Raw genomic sequence first — 14,198 nt, 5'->3', positions numbered from 1 at the left:
CTGTGCTGAGAAGTCGCTTGGCACTCCTTTGGGTTTAATTTCAGGTCCTGGTTCTGTTGTTTGCACAAGATCTTACCTGCTCTTGCAGATTCATATTCTTGTGATTAGGGGAGGGAGTTCTTGTAGCAATTAACCCTTAAACTCTTGCAACAAGCTGTGCCATCAATCACTGAATTTATTTTGCTTGGCAGTAATGATGGCTTAATATACATCTCCCTATCTCTTCCCCCTCCGCCACCCCCCCAGTTATCTTTAACCCAGCTAACTTCTCTGGTGCAGCCCCGTGTACATCCCACGAAGCGTTCTGCTGAATGGGGCAGAGTAAAAAGCCGGCGCTGCTGCAGAGAGCGGTGGAAATGGGACCGTGGCCTTGGTGAGGAGACACGCTTGTCTTAGGCTGTTTGTTTGTTGGGAGGAAGCTCCGCCAGAAGAGGAGCTGGAGCACGTGTCTACCGTAAGCATTTCATTTCATGCTCTGCAGAGGAACTCGTTTCTCTGAGCTCAAGAGGGATCCTGGGGAGGATGAGATATTTAAATTATTAAAGGTTCGATCCTGGAGGGGAGGTTGGGTAGAAGTTGGATACCCTGCTGTGCCTTATCCTGTTACTAGCTGTTTCCGAGTGATGTTTAGGCTGGAGCTGGCATCCTCGGTGTGAAATGGGGGGAATTATTTATAGTTTAGGTTTAAAGAGGAAAACTTCCTGCTGGCACCAGCTTGTATTGCTGCAAAACTGGATGATGGCGTGAGTTTAAGTGAGAGTCAGACCAGCAACAAGGAGAAACTTTTACCACGCGGGCAGCAGTTAGGCATTGGAGAGGGTTGCCCAAAGAGGTTGTGCGGTCTCCATCCTTGGAGGTTTTGAAGGCTGGCCTGGGTAAAGCCCTGAGCAGCCCGGGCTGACCTCGGAGCTCGCCCGGCTCCGAGTGGGGATTAGGAACCTCCCGATGTCCCTTCCCACCAGAATCACCCCATGACTCTTAAGAAATTCACACTGTTCCGTGTTGGATTAAAAGCAAACGTGGAATTTATCCGTTCCTGAACCAAACTCAGACGGTGACAAATGACTGCAGATTTTATTTGTGACTTCTTGGGCTTACTCTGGCTAATTAACGCAGTGTTGTTCTGGGGTAGATCTATGGCTTCTGGTGGGGAGCCAGTGTGTGCTAACGAGGGGTGATCTGTCAGGATACTCCATTTTCCTAAGTTGTTAAAGGATAATGAAAAGTAAAACTGTATTATGGTGCCTTTTCACAAGAATGTACTTAATTTGCATGATGTGAAAAGCTTTATATAGTGCTTTGTACGATAGAAATTGTTCAAAGGGGTTTTGAATCCTGTGCTTTTGAATTTGCCTGTATTCCCTTCAGATATAGGGCAACACCCTCCAGCACAGAGAAGGTGGCAGAATATCCTATTTTTAAGTTTGCTTAGAAGTGGGAAGAATTAATGCTTTAATACCCTGGAGCTTGTTCTCACGGCCTGTTGGGCTGTGTAAAGCTGGAGTTCGTTGGCGCTCCTCAAGGAGACACCATCGGAGTTGATTATCTTGAAAGCTTTTTAATACAGGCTCTTCGAAGTCTTAGCAGCTTCCACTTCACACTTTCATGTTTGCGTTTCAACCTTGAGGCTGTCCCCATTTTCCTGCTGGGAAAGCCGAGCGTGAGCAACACCGTGTCACCTGGGACACGGGGATGATGGCACCAGTAGGTCTGAGCTGCCGCTGCCATCCTCCTCGTCTGGATGCTCTCCTCTTGGTCTGTACTGGCTGTCAGAGTAAGTAGTGGCTAAAAAGAGAGCGACACCGAGCCAAAACCGCTCTGAGTGGTTCGGAGCAAAATCAGATGCTGGAAAAATGAGCTCATGATTTTTTTTTTTTTTTGCTCTCGGAGCTGGTAGCTGCGCATCCACTGTGCTGCTGCCATCAGCAGATGGCAGTGCTGGCCTGTCCTTGGCAAATCCTCCCTGGCAGAGAAGGCTGTACCTGGTATCGATTGTTTTTAACGTTGAACTTGATAAAAAATGGGGAAAAGCCAACAACATCCTAGTGACTTATAGTGCTGGTTGGGAGATGTCGTTGTAACTTGCATCTTTGCACAGATTTGTGTTGCGCTGCGTTAGGTTTGACTTCTCTAGGAAGAACACAGACACGCTGTATGCGAGACTTAAATCTGAGCCCTGTTTAGTGTAAGGTTTCATAGGAGAATGAATTTCTGTGCTCTGCAAAAATCTAGTACCGCAAGGAGTGCAAGGAAGAAGGAAAGTCTGCTAGCCTGCCAGGGACTCTTACAAAGCTTTTCCCTTTCCCATCTCTTCTGGTTTCCCAAGCTATGGTAAAAGCCACCCATAGCGGTTGGACTCGATCTTCAAGGTCTTTTCCAACCGAAATGATTCTATGATTGCTGTTGTAATAAAGTTATTTTGAGGTCAACTCTTCAGCGTGGTTGGTGTTGCAGCTGCCTTTCTGCTGGCTCAGGCTGAACTCTCCTGTCTTTCCTTGGCCTTCACGTTTTCTTTCCAACCCCTTACGTTCAGTGGGGTATCACACGGGGCTTTTACTCTCCTTATCGAGCATCTTGCCCATGGCAAAGCTGTGTCTGGGCCAGCTGGAGGCAAGAAGCCCCCGGGACCAGGCTGACTGTGTGAGCCTTCCACCTGCCTCCTGGATCTCCAGCTTCTACCCCCCGAGGAGACACCAGGGGCTCACCCTGGCTTTGGTGGGGGTAGGCTTGAACCGATTCGACCCCCTCTTGCATCACGGCACTATTCCTTTCTGTATTTTAGGCTGGATTGGTTTTCTGTAAGGTTGAATGAGTTGGCAGCGTGTTTGGGCAAGCACAGAGCACGGCCAAGAAAAGCATCAGGACCTGGTCTTTTTGGTGGCAACAAGCCATGGGGGTCTTTCACCCCATCTGCACAGGCATTTGGGATCGCTGTAGGGATTTCTCATCCAGTTATTTAATAATGTTAGGACGAAGGACCTTCCTTAAGGGCCAGCAGAGCTTGGTGCAGCAGAGGAGGAGTTGGTAGTTACTATTAAGTTTGAACCCAGCAGGGGGGTTTGAGGACTTTTGTAAATCTCTGTTGACGTAAATTGCTACAAGACTCGTTTAACACTTGGAAAGCAACTTAATGCTCAGATCGGCGTGTCAAGTGCAAAGTGCTTCTCATTTATTCATCTTTAATAATATAAAAGCTTCAAACTGTTTTGCTCATCTACAGCATCCGCATTAGAAGCTGTGCGAAGCTTTCTGGGGGTGGACTTGCCATTCTCCTGGCGCTGTCAGAGCAAGAGGGAACTGGATGAGCTGCAGTTTTGCACCGGTACTGTTTTCTAGGAGAAGGAAGCTGCAAAGGGAGGAGGTTTGCTTTGTGCTTTATAAAGAGAGAAAAAAAGGGAGCTGCTACAGGAAAGAGAGCAAGTCCAGACTTGCTCGTACGTGTGAGCAGCAGGGATGGTGCTGCGAGCATCGATGCTCTTTATCAGCTGCTTTTGCTTTCTTGACCATCAAACTTGAGTTATCGAAGTTCTCAACCTTCCTCTGCGCTGATTTTTTCACTAGCACTAGAGCAAGGCGAAGTTTGGGGCCGGGGGCTGAGTAGTGCAGCCGGGGAAGCTCTCGAATGAGCCGTCTCCCCAAAAAAGGGCTGTATGAGGAGGAACGGGGCTGTTCGATTCTCTGCAGGAGGCTGTTTTCAGAAGTCCTGGGAGGATCTCACATAAGCCTGGCAAGCCACGGAGGAGAGTCCCGTTGCCTGCTTTTGCTGCGATGTCCTTTTTTTTTATCGAGGCGGAGAGTCGGAGGCGACTCAGCCGCTGGCGTGCAGGGCTGAAACTGAAGTGACGCCTCGGGGAGGTGCGGCGTGGGGCTCAGAACCTCATTCCTGTGCCTGAGAAAGGAGGTGACGTTGTCGCCGTTGTCCCGTTCCCCAGCCTGGGAGGTTGCGCACGGGGAGGAAGGAGAGATGAGGGTTGAATTTAGTACCTTGGGATTGCGCCGAGCACGGCCTCGGTGGTAGATCCGCAGCCCAAACGTCGCGCGTGACGGTCGCTGCCGACCCCGCGCGCGAGTCAGGCCGCAGAAATCACGAGATTTTATCAATCGCGTGGATGTGCGTTGTTCTGCTCTGTAAAGGGGAGTGGATCTCTTGTGCCATCGAGCTTCTTGCCCTCTAGGTTGATTTCCTGCCCCTTAATTTGCCATCAAGACGACAAAAGAGAAGCAGCTTTCTGTTTATTAATTTCCGATAAGCAGTTTGAAATTCCTGCTTTAAAGTTATTTAACTTTATAGAGATAGATCGCCCATTGGGGTGGGATCTTTTGCCTCTGGGAGCCTCAGTGTCCACAAGAAGAGAAGATGCAGAAGACAGTAACTCCTGACATAAGTCAGTGTAGAGTAAAGGGTACTGTGATCAAGTTAAGGCTTGATAATTCTGAGTTGTAATTGCAAATTATCATATATATATTTTTTTTATGTGTGTATATATGCATTTTATGTATAAAAATTATGGATTTTTTTTTTTTTCACAAGGTTCTTCGAAACAAACCAACCCTCAAGCCTTAAGCAACCAAACTCAGCATCCTCCTGCCCCTTCCCTGCAGAGGAGAGGGGCTGCCTGCGCCGCTGGCATGGCAAAGCCGGCTGCCTCCTCCGGTCCCTGCCCCTGCGGTGGCACGAAGTGGCTGCTGCTCCAGCCCCCTGCTCACCTACCGCCTCTACTCCTGGCTTCTAGCGTCCAGTCTCCATTCATTATTTTTTTTTGTCTATCATCTACTCAGTCTTGTGCAGTTCTTCAGCTTAAATGGCTTCTTTTAAACTACCATAGTGTGTAGTCAATGAACCCAATGGTAAACCGCTGTGACGAGATGACAGGCAAGCCCATCAGTAAACAGCACTCAATAGACAGTGGCACTTTGCAACTATTGCAGAGCAGCCTGTGAAAGGTTATTGCTAGAGAAAAAGGTTTAATAATGTATGTTGCTGTATAGTGTAATGGTTCCTGAGTGTCTTGGGAACCCAGAGTTGGTGGGTGAGTTACTCCCAGTCCTGCACTGACCCTGAGCCCGTTGTCAATTGAGCTAATTAGCTCATCTCTAGCCTGATTGCTGGGTGGCTATTAAATATCACTTGGCTCTTGCATGCTATCAGATAAATGCTGGGCATTTTAAAATGGGGAAAGTAAATTGTGTTTAGAGAATATGTTTGGCCGCAGCGAAGGGCGCGTCAGAGAGTACATCCCTAAAAAATGGTGTGATCTGACGGCCGAGCCACCTGCCTGGGTCCCTCGTCTCTCCCACCCCTTGGGTTTGCAATTCGGGACTTTAAATTGTACATGGTACCAAGCAGGGTTACATTTTACATTAAGAGTCTCTAAAGCAAACAGGATACTTATCCACGCTTTAAAAAAAAATAACCCCCCCAAGTATATGCCTACTTTTGAGAAGCGACTATTTTTTTATCCACTTTTGCAAAGCAGCCAGCCCTGGGTTGCAAGGCCACGCATCACAAGGCGTTGCAACGCTGCGAGCGAGAGATGCGATCGCTCTGACTTACGTCTCCTGCGGAGCCGGTGCGTTCGTGCGCTGCCTTGCCTGCTTAGTGCTCTGGCAATAAACCCAGCTGCTCTCTTTTCTCCGTCCCGGGAGGCAAAGCTCGAAAACCGCAGTCGCCATACCTCCGTGTCCGACCACGTGAGTCACAACGGGATGACTCAGATGACGGGGAGCAAAGCGAAATGCGGATGTTTCGTAGCTTTGCACGCAAAGAGCTCTCAGCACCCACCCCGTGAATGGTGAAGGGATGCTCGCTCGTCCTCGCTGCTGCTTGGTTTATTTAAGCGAAGAAATTAGCTTCAGATTATGATTTGTGTTTTCACTTTTGGTCAAACATTTTTTTAACACCGTGTATCTGTTGCATAACTGGAAGCACAAAGCTTATGGCATTGGAACTGGAAAAAAACAGGCAAACCTTTTTGGTAAATGTTTGGAGCCTTTGAGTGAAATCCTGAAAATAGCAATACGAATTTTTCATGAAAATATTTCTTGCCAAAGACATTTGAGGTGGTCTTAGGGAGGAAGGGGACAAAAGCGGTGCGCTAACCAGTTAATACAGCCTTATCCAGCTAAGGAAGGCAAAAGTCACTAGTACGTGCTTAAAAACACTTGGTGCATGTCACTTTAATCAACTTTATGAACATGTGCTCTGCACATGTGCAACTCTTGATTAAGGTACTCTCAGAAAGGCTGTGTTTTAGACAGATGCTGGAGCAAGGACTTGAAGAGTTCTTCTGAACAGCAGTGATCTCCTTCTGCTTGTGTTACAGGTTCAGGAAGCTCCAGGTACTCATGCAACGTACCCGGGATCCTTCAACATTACTGGTTTAACTCCTCTCCAGGTCCCTTTGCCCTAAAACATCCCCAAAGATATCGCAGTGTCTATTTACTGCCGTGAGGTTTGGGTGCAAGTGAAGCAGCACTCCCTGTTTAATATTTCCCCGAGTAGAGCATCCCATTCCCATGGGCATCCCTGGCATTTCTCATCAGCCTACAGCATTTTTGCATGCTTAAGTTCGGTCTGAATCCCTGTGACAAGTATTATACGAAGCTGAAGGATGCTAAAATCCAGGCTGGTGCCCCAGTAGAGAGGAGGCTGCCCTCTTTTAAAGCCCAATCTTTTAGAGAAGTCGAGATGAACTAGAAGAAGTTATACTAAAATTCATTAATGCCAAATGCAACAGGCTTTTGCCTTTTTTTTGGTGTCAGCTGCAGTATCAGCTAAGCCGTTTAGTTCAGCCACTGCCTTAACAAAGTAGTTTCTGTGTCTTTAATGACACCAATTAAAGTGTGTGTCCCTTCTTAATAACCTTTGGTCAGCCCTGAAGTGGTCAGGCAGTTGGACTAGATGATCACTGTAGGTCCCTTCCAACTAAAATCTTCTCTTCTCCTTCCCTTCCCTTCCCTTTCCCTTTCCCTTCCCTTTCCCCACCTTTCCCTTCCCTCTTTCTCCCAGCAGTACCGTGCAGCAGATCAGAATTTCAGCATGAAAACATGCCTTTTTCTCTTCTATTGCTTTCAGCTGTGAAGCCCGTTGAACAAACCCGAGATGATTTACCCTCAACGTGCAGTAAAATTGCGTTTGCTCAAATCAGAGCTGCCGCTGACAGCTTTCCAGCGCCCGTCCTCTGCCAGTCTTGCTGCAGCGGCTGACAACTAAGGCTTTTTCGGCTTTTTTTCTTGGCCACCTCCAGCAAGAAGCAGCAAACGTTCACAATTTAAGAGCAAATTTGTGTTTTACTGAGCTTTGGAGGAAAACAAAAACCTCGGAGGCGTGGAAATAGACCCACTGGAGACACAAAACACGAGAAAACCCGAATTTTGCCCCGTATAGTTTCGCCCCTTGGCGGTGTCCCTGCTTAATAAAGGGAAATACAAAGATGTTCTGCTGCTGCCCGTGACTTGCCCAGCGTGGGGAGGGGACACCCGGGGGATGCTCCGGGAGCCCCGTGGGCGAGTCCCCGGGGTCCCCGCCCCGTCCCCGCCCCGAGCAGGCGGGGTCCCCACTGCCGTGCCCGGGGCCACCCAGTTACCCCAGGGATTCCCAGTCTGGGAGCCGCCACCGAGACCCATCGCACCGCAGGTGAGGGGATGCAACCACCCACGGGGGTCCCGAGTGGGAGCAGGGGGATAAGGCACGTATTGCCTTGCAAAGAAAGGGTTAAGGGTGTTCTCGTCCCCGTGGGTGTGGGAGTGGGGACACGCTGCCCCGGTGCGGCTCTGCGGTTAATAACAGCAGCCGGAGCGTATAGAAAGCACTCGTTGGCTTTAGGGGATGCTTGGGATAACTGTGGGGTGGTGAATATTAAGGGGCTGTAAAGCTGTTTGCAACCCTGGCCGTATCCCAAAAAACACACGTAGGGGTGGGAGCGAGCGGCAGTGCGGGAGAGGCTGGAGAGATCCCAGAAAGACACCCCAGAAAAATCCCTGTAGAAATAGCACTGAAGGGAAGAAAACTTCTACTTCTTTCCCAAATAGAAGTTTTTCAGCTTCGGATGAACATAGGAGGTACTTGGGGTGCTTTATAGATGTCTGCCCTGGGATGTTCCCCGCAGCCGAACCTCCATCGGGTCAGTGAGAGCTCAGAGAGCTGCTGGGGAGAAATGGAGCGAGTTCAAGCTTGGCACCCCAAAAAATTGTGTTGGAAATGCACCTTTGAGGCATTGCCCGGTGCTGTGGGTGGAAGAAAAACCCCTTCCCACGCCTGCGACAGTCCGGCAGCGGGCAAATAACCCACTGGAGCATTTCCAGAGAGAGATGTGTCCAAGAGCTACAACGCTGCAGTGACAGAGAGAAGAGGGTGCCTGCCAGGCTCCGAGCTCGGCAGCACCGTTTGGTGGCAGAGGAATAGTGGGTTTTTCAAGATTTTGGTTACAAATCACAAATCAGCCACCCCAGTCCTGGTGGGGAGCCACGAGATTCCCGCTACGCCGTCCCACCGGGGCCGAAGCAGTAAGAAATCAGTGCAAGGGAGCAAAATTACTTCTCCCCGAGGTATTGTAGGGAGAAAAGGGGGGGAGCAGGCGGGACCCCTTGCCGGAGCAGCCCAAACCATCGGCAGCCACGTACCTGCGGCTCGACCAAACCCGACCCAGCTGGATGCGGCCCGGGGGAGTCTGCAGGAGCTGTGTGTGCAACCTTGGCTTCACCCTGCAAACAAACGGCAAGCCCAAGGGCTTAAAAACAAAACCCAGAAGGCAAACAAAAGCTTTGCAACATATGAACTGGTCAAACGGTCCGGTCTTCTGGACGCTGGTTGAAAGGCTGGCTTAAAAATCACACGGGCTCAGGAGTATGAATGTTTTGCAGGGAAAGGGGTTATTTGTTGGTTGTGAAAGCTTGGGGGTTTTTGTTATTCCTAAGGTGGGCCAGCCAAATTTGCTGTGACCTTCTTTCAAAGAGAATTTTCCTCCTCTGTTTTCAAGCTGGAATTTTCCTTTTCTTTCCCCATTTCCTCCTCTCCCTTTCCTCCCTCCTCCCCTCCCTTTTCTTTTATGAATGCGCTCTTTGACGGGCGGAATCCAGCTCAGGCCACGGCTATTCCTGCACGCAGGCAGGTACGCGTTTGGCCCTGCCACGGCAGAGCGGCTCGGCATGGACTCATAAAACTTGTAAAGCAGCTTTTATCCGCTGGCCCGGAGCGGCCGGTGGCACGTGTGTCCCTCCTGCAGTGCCCTGCGGCCGGCACGGGGATGCGTGGGGGGGGTAGAAAGGGGACCCCCACCCATGGGTGCCTGCTCTCCTCTCGCCTTTCCAGGCTTGCTGCAAGCGTCCGTCCCACGTGTCGTGGGGTGGCTGCGTGTCCCCCGACACCCTGTGCTGGTTTTGTAGCCCCCCCCCCCCCCCATGCAGCTCATGTTTGCTGCTGCAGCCCCCTGCCTCAGGGACATTTTTTTTTTTTTTTTAATTTAAATCTTCTCTGGGATGATGCCTCGGGGATGGGGAAGCGAGTAACGCTGGCTGCAGCCGGTGTGCAGGTGCCTTTGCCGGGGACCGAGAGTTTTCACCGGGCATCTTCCCCTCGTGCCGAGCCTGCGTGGGTGTAAGTGTCACCCAGAGTCCCGCACAGACAACCGTGTCCCCCCCGTGCTGCCGTCACCCCCCCAGAAAGGGTCTTGGCTGGCAGGGCCCTGCCTGCCTCCGGTGCTGCCGAACTAGCCGGGGTGACAGCGGAGGGCTGGCTGTAGAATGGGTTTGCTGGAGGCAGAAAGAACAGCTTACCACACTGCCTTTTTGGGGTTTTTTTGGTTTGTTTTTTTTTTTTTTTTTCCCCTTTATAAAAAGTGTTTTGAGGCTGGAATAAATCTTCCTGACCTCCAAGCACAGCAGATCTGGCACAGGTATTTTTTTGGGTAGATCAAAATGCAGAGCTCCGCGTTGACCCGCAGTTCTCGGAGGAGGAGGGTGCTCATGGTTTGCGATGCTGCGCGGTGCTTCCCGGTGAGCGAAGAGCAAAAAGCCGGTGAAAACCCATGGAGAGGCTGGAGGGAGCCGAGAGCTCTCGGGGCAGAGCAGCACCAGGTCCCCGTGGTCCGGTGTCCCCTCTCCGCTTGACACCGGCAGCGTTCTAAGATCAACGATGGTGTTGCATTAACATCAACCCCGCAGCGGCCGATTTCAGCCGGAGGGTGTTTGGGCTGGATTCCCCCCCGGAGCCGTTCAGGCTGCTCATGGTGGTGACCCTCGATTTTTCCCGCAGGTATCAGACGAGGGTTTGTTCTGCGGTACCGGAGCTGTGGGCTCTGCCTGGCAGGTATGCGACGGGGACTTACCAATGTAAACTGTAACTCTTCTCAAAAAATCTCTATTTTTCGGATGGTGTATGTTAAAAATGACTTAAGTGTCCTTTGTCTTTTTGTTTTAGGAAAAATGTCAGATGGTTTCTCTGTAAGTATGACTTGCTTTAAAAAAAAAAAAAAAGCAGGGGCTGTGATATTGTTTAATTGCCTTGAAGTGGGGACCTTCAGCAGGGGTGGGAGCGTGGCTTTGCTAACCCGCGTAACTCCCCAAATCCGCCCCCATTACATCGGCATTTACTGGTTTTCTGGAAACCTCAGCCCGGACACTCAATTCCCGCCCCCCGCCGCACTTTTTGGGAGCAGTTGAGCACTTGCCCTCGGCGCACGCTGTAGGCTACCAAAGCTGGGTGTTGGAGGACTCAACCCGACCCCAGGATTAATGTCACCCACCTAACCCTCCTCTTCTCCCCTCTGTCCCCAGTTATCCGACGCTTTGTCCACCGGCAACAACCAGACCCCCAGTGCCCCCCCACCCCAAGGCTGGCCCTCCTGGGGGAACCAGCCGCCGGCTCCTGGGGGGTTCCCGGCGTACCCCGGCTCTCCCGGGACCTATCCTGGAGCACCGGGAGCATATCCCGGAGCACCGGGACCGTATCCTGGAGCACCGGGGCCGTATCCAGGAGGACCAGCAGGACAAGGACCATATCCAGGAGCACCTGGAGCATTCCCTGGAGCACCAGCAGGACCAGGGCCGTATCCTGCCCCAGGACAACCTCCCAGTGGCCCTGGATTCGGGCCCCCTCCTCCGCAGGGGGGACTGGCTCCTCCGATGGTAACGGTTCCGTCATATTATAAGGGTTTCTGTGTCTTCGCTGCCTGATTTTGCTCGGCCACGGGAGGGGTGGCATGGGTTGTCACTGTGTCACAGGGCTGCCCTGGTGTGTTGTCACACCGAGAGCCAGCCCGTGCCCGAGCATTTGGCTTTGGACCTGGTTTTCTGCTAACACCAAATCCCCATTTTCTCCCAGAAAGTCCCCTTTGAGCTGGCCCTGCAGACAGGACTTGTCCCTCGGATGCTCATAACCATCACGGGGACCGTCAACCCCAACCCAAACAGGTACCGGGGGTGGGGGGGTTTCCGTGGGGTGCTGCCGGACAGAGCAGGGGGGCTGGAATTTGCTTTCCGTTCCTGAATAACACCTGCCTGGTGTAAAATCACATATTACACAAAATAAATGTGTAAATGCCCCCTCATTGCCTAACAGGGTCTGTGGGGTGGGTTTTTTGGGTTGGTTTTTTTTTTGTTTTTTTTGTTTTTTTTGCGCCCGCTTGCTGCTGCTTTTGGCAAGCCCTGGAACAGAGGCCAGGGCTTTCATAGAAAAAGCAGCAAATCTGTTATTGTCTTTGCAGGTTTTCACTGGATTTCAAGAGAGGGAATGACATTGCCTTCCACTTTAATCCCCGCTTCAAGGAAGACAACAGCAAAGTCATCGTCTGTAATTCAATGTTCCAGAATAACTGGGGAAAGGAAGATAGAACAGCTCCTAGGTTTCCATTTGAAGCTGGAAAACCCTTCAAGGTAACAAAAAACCACCCCAAAACTCAGTCTCAGTGTGCCGACAGCATGGGTGGGTTTCATCAGGGCTGTGTAATGAGACTCACTGCAAGGATCTTGATGCTTTTGCAGAGGAATCAGCTCTCGGAGGTGCTTTTGGGGCAGCCGCCGGTGTTCTTCCCTGGCTGTCCCCCCACTTCTTACCCCCTCCTGCAGGTCCAGGTGCCCAGGGTATAACTTCTCCCCACTTCTGTTATTCCCATTAATTATTAAATCCTCCTTAATCACACTGTTGTTCTGCAGCAGTTGTTGGGCAGGTTTCTATAAAGCGTTTTCCCCGCTAGCAACCAAGCTCTCTTTACGAGCTTTTTTTCTCCTGCAAAATAAGTTCACATTTGGTGAGAAGGCAGCTCTCACTGTGCAAATCGTAGGGTAGTGCTTCTTGAAAACACTGTTATAGTCATGAGGAGCCAGAAACCGTGGGCTAAAACACGGAGGAGGAAGAGTACAGCCGGGTTTTGGGGAAGGCAAAGGTCAGCGGTGTTTTTGCAGCCGAGAGTTGCTGCACCAGCTCATCCACATGCCACTGGGCTGGACTCAGCTGGCAGCAGCCTTTAGCCGGTGCCAGCCTGCTCGAGTCCGTGGCTTAAAACTTCTTCCTAGAACAAATCCGATGATTATCTTTTGGCTGATTTGGGGTTTTTATTTCAGCTCCAGATCCTTTGCGAGGTGGATCACTTCAAGGTAGCGGTCAACGATGCTCACTTGCTGCAGTACAGCTTCCGTGAGAAGAAGCTGAACGAGATCACCAAGCTCTGCATTGCTGGGGACATCACCCTCACGAGCGTCACGCCGACGATGATATAAGTACAGTGGTGTAATTTCAATGCAAACTTAGTGCTCTTAATACGGCTGTAACAGAAATGCCTTCTTACATGAATATTTTGAGGTAATAAAACATACCTTCACAAGCAAAATTTGTTTTCACTAAGATCTCAGATGACATGATATCCTCCAGCAAGCGGAGTTCAAATGTGGAAGTATCTGAATTCTTGCCGTAGAGACAGAGAATCTCTTTGACAAAGGGTGACGACTAGGAGCAGTTTGATTTGTATGGAGAGGAGTACTTGGGAGAGCAGCCCGTGGCGTACTGCCCCTGGTCCTGTGAACGAGGGCAGCAGTCTTCAACCCCATCTTCTCCAAGTACCAGACGCCAGGCAGTAACTTGGTATTTTGAGCCTCAGTTTCTCTGCTAGGTAGGGCAGTTACTCCTTTTCCACTAAAGGAATCAAAACAGCCCAGCGAAGGATTTAAGTTCCACCCCGCAGGGGAGGACGAGGTGCATGATCAGGCTGCGAATGGGTTGTGCGTAACTCACAGAAGCGTTGCCTCACTGAGGTTTTCCACTAGGAAACACTGGAAAACGCGGAGAACTCATAAGCCTCTGATCCTGACTAGAATGAGGTATTGCAGGAGGGGGTTCAGAGCTGGAGGAGACAAAATCTTTCCCCTAGACCGTGGCTAGAAAAGTTACCCCTTTCCATTTCAAAAGCCCATTCTGTGGCCCAAATCAGCATGTCCTGAACACACGTCCCTCCCAGGGGAGATCCAGTTTATGCAAGCGTTACATACTCCATGGAATGGGTCACGAGCCTTGTGCTTCTCTCCCCTCATCACTTGTGGGTGAGTCAGGGCCGGTTTTAAGGGTGGGGAGGTTTATTAGCAAATTCACCTCATGAGTCAGGCTGGTAAAAAAAAAAAAGTATGTTCCCTTTGCTGTGAGTCATTCTCCTGGTCTTGTCTGCAAAACAAGAACAGCACAATAGCCACTATGGAAGTTTTCAAGGATCTCTTTGACACGTCTCATACTCTTTTATAACAGTTGCTTCATTTGTACTTGGGAGATGCCAAATTACAAGCACAGTGTTGAAATTTCCAGCAGATGCAGTAGCCTAGACCAGCACACTGCTAACATCAGCTTATGGGTATACATCAGATGTCAGAAATCCCCTGTCACCACTATTCATTGCACAGTGTTGATGACTGAACAGAGCAGGCAAGTCATTAAGAGCTATCTGTTCGAAACTATCCGTATAACTGGAGTTTAGTAACGATGAAAGTTGATGCCAGCACAGTAACACCAAGTCATGCTAGCTTCTTCTATTTATTTCAGTGTAATCAGTATACAGCTTCAGGTAAAACTTAAATCAGACAAGCTCCCCCAGCTGTACTGGCACTGCTTTCTGCTGAGGGATTGTTTTATAATAACAGAGAATGCGTGTATTACACTAAGGTCACCATTACAAGAAGAAGCCCAGTCAGGTATTTGTTAAAAATAGAGTAACTGGAGG

General features: G+C 50.3%; 1 protein-coding gene across 3 annotated transcripts; it reads left to right on the top strand.

Moving 5' to 3' along the window:
* The first annotated feature begins 7,471 nt into the window (after window positions 1-7,471).
* On the top strand, window positions 7,472-12,824 carry LGALS3 (galectin 3). 3 transcript variants are annotated; one of them, XM_052783578.1, is made up of 6 exons: window positions 7,472-7,636; window positions 10,253-10,306; window positions 10,774-11,124; window positions 11,321-11,409; window positions 11,703-11,871; window positions 12,559-12,824. In XM_052783578.1, the coding sequence occupies exons 1-6, from the start codon at window positions 7,487-7,489 to the stop codon at window positions 12,712-12,714; spliced, it is 969 nt and encodes a 322-aa protein (XP_052639538.1). In that variant the 5' UTR covers window positions 7,472-7,486; the 3' UTR covers window positions 12,715-12,824. The 3 variants fall into 3 exon arrangements, with proteins under 3 accessions (XP_052639538.1, XP_052639539.1, XP_052639537.1); XM_052783579.1 differs by lacking the exon at window positions 7,472-7,636 and adding an exon at window positions 9,033-9,110; XM_052783577.1 differs by lacking the exons at window positions 7,472-7,636; window positions 10,253-10,306 and adding an exon at window positions 10,408-10,440.
* The last annotated feature ends 1,374 nt before the right edge of the window (window positions 12,825-14,198 follow it).

Source organism: Harpia harpyja, chromosome 3 (assembly GCF_026419915.1).
Source record: "Harpia harpyja isolate bHarHar1 chromosome 3, bHarHar1 primary haplotype, whole genome shotgun sequence".
NCBI classification, from domain to species: Eukaryota; Metazoa; Chordata; class Aves; order Accipitriformes; family Accipitridae; genus Harpia; species Harpia harpyja.
The sequence above is the reverse complement of the archived record's forward strand: the minus strand, read 5'-3'. Positions and strand labels throughout refer to the sequence as shown.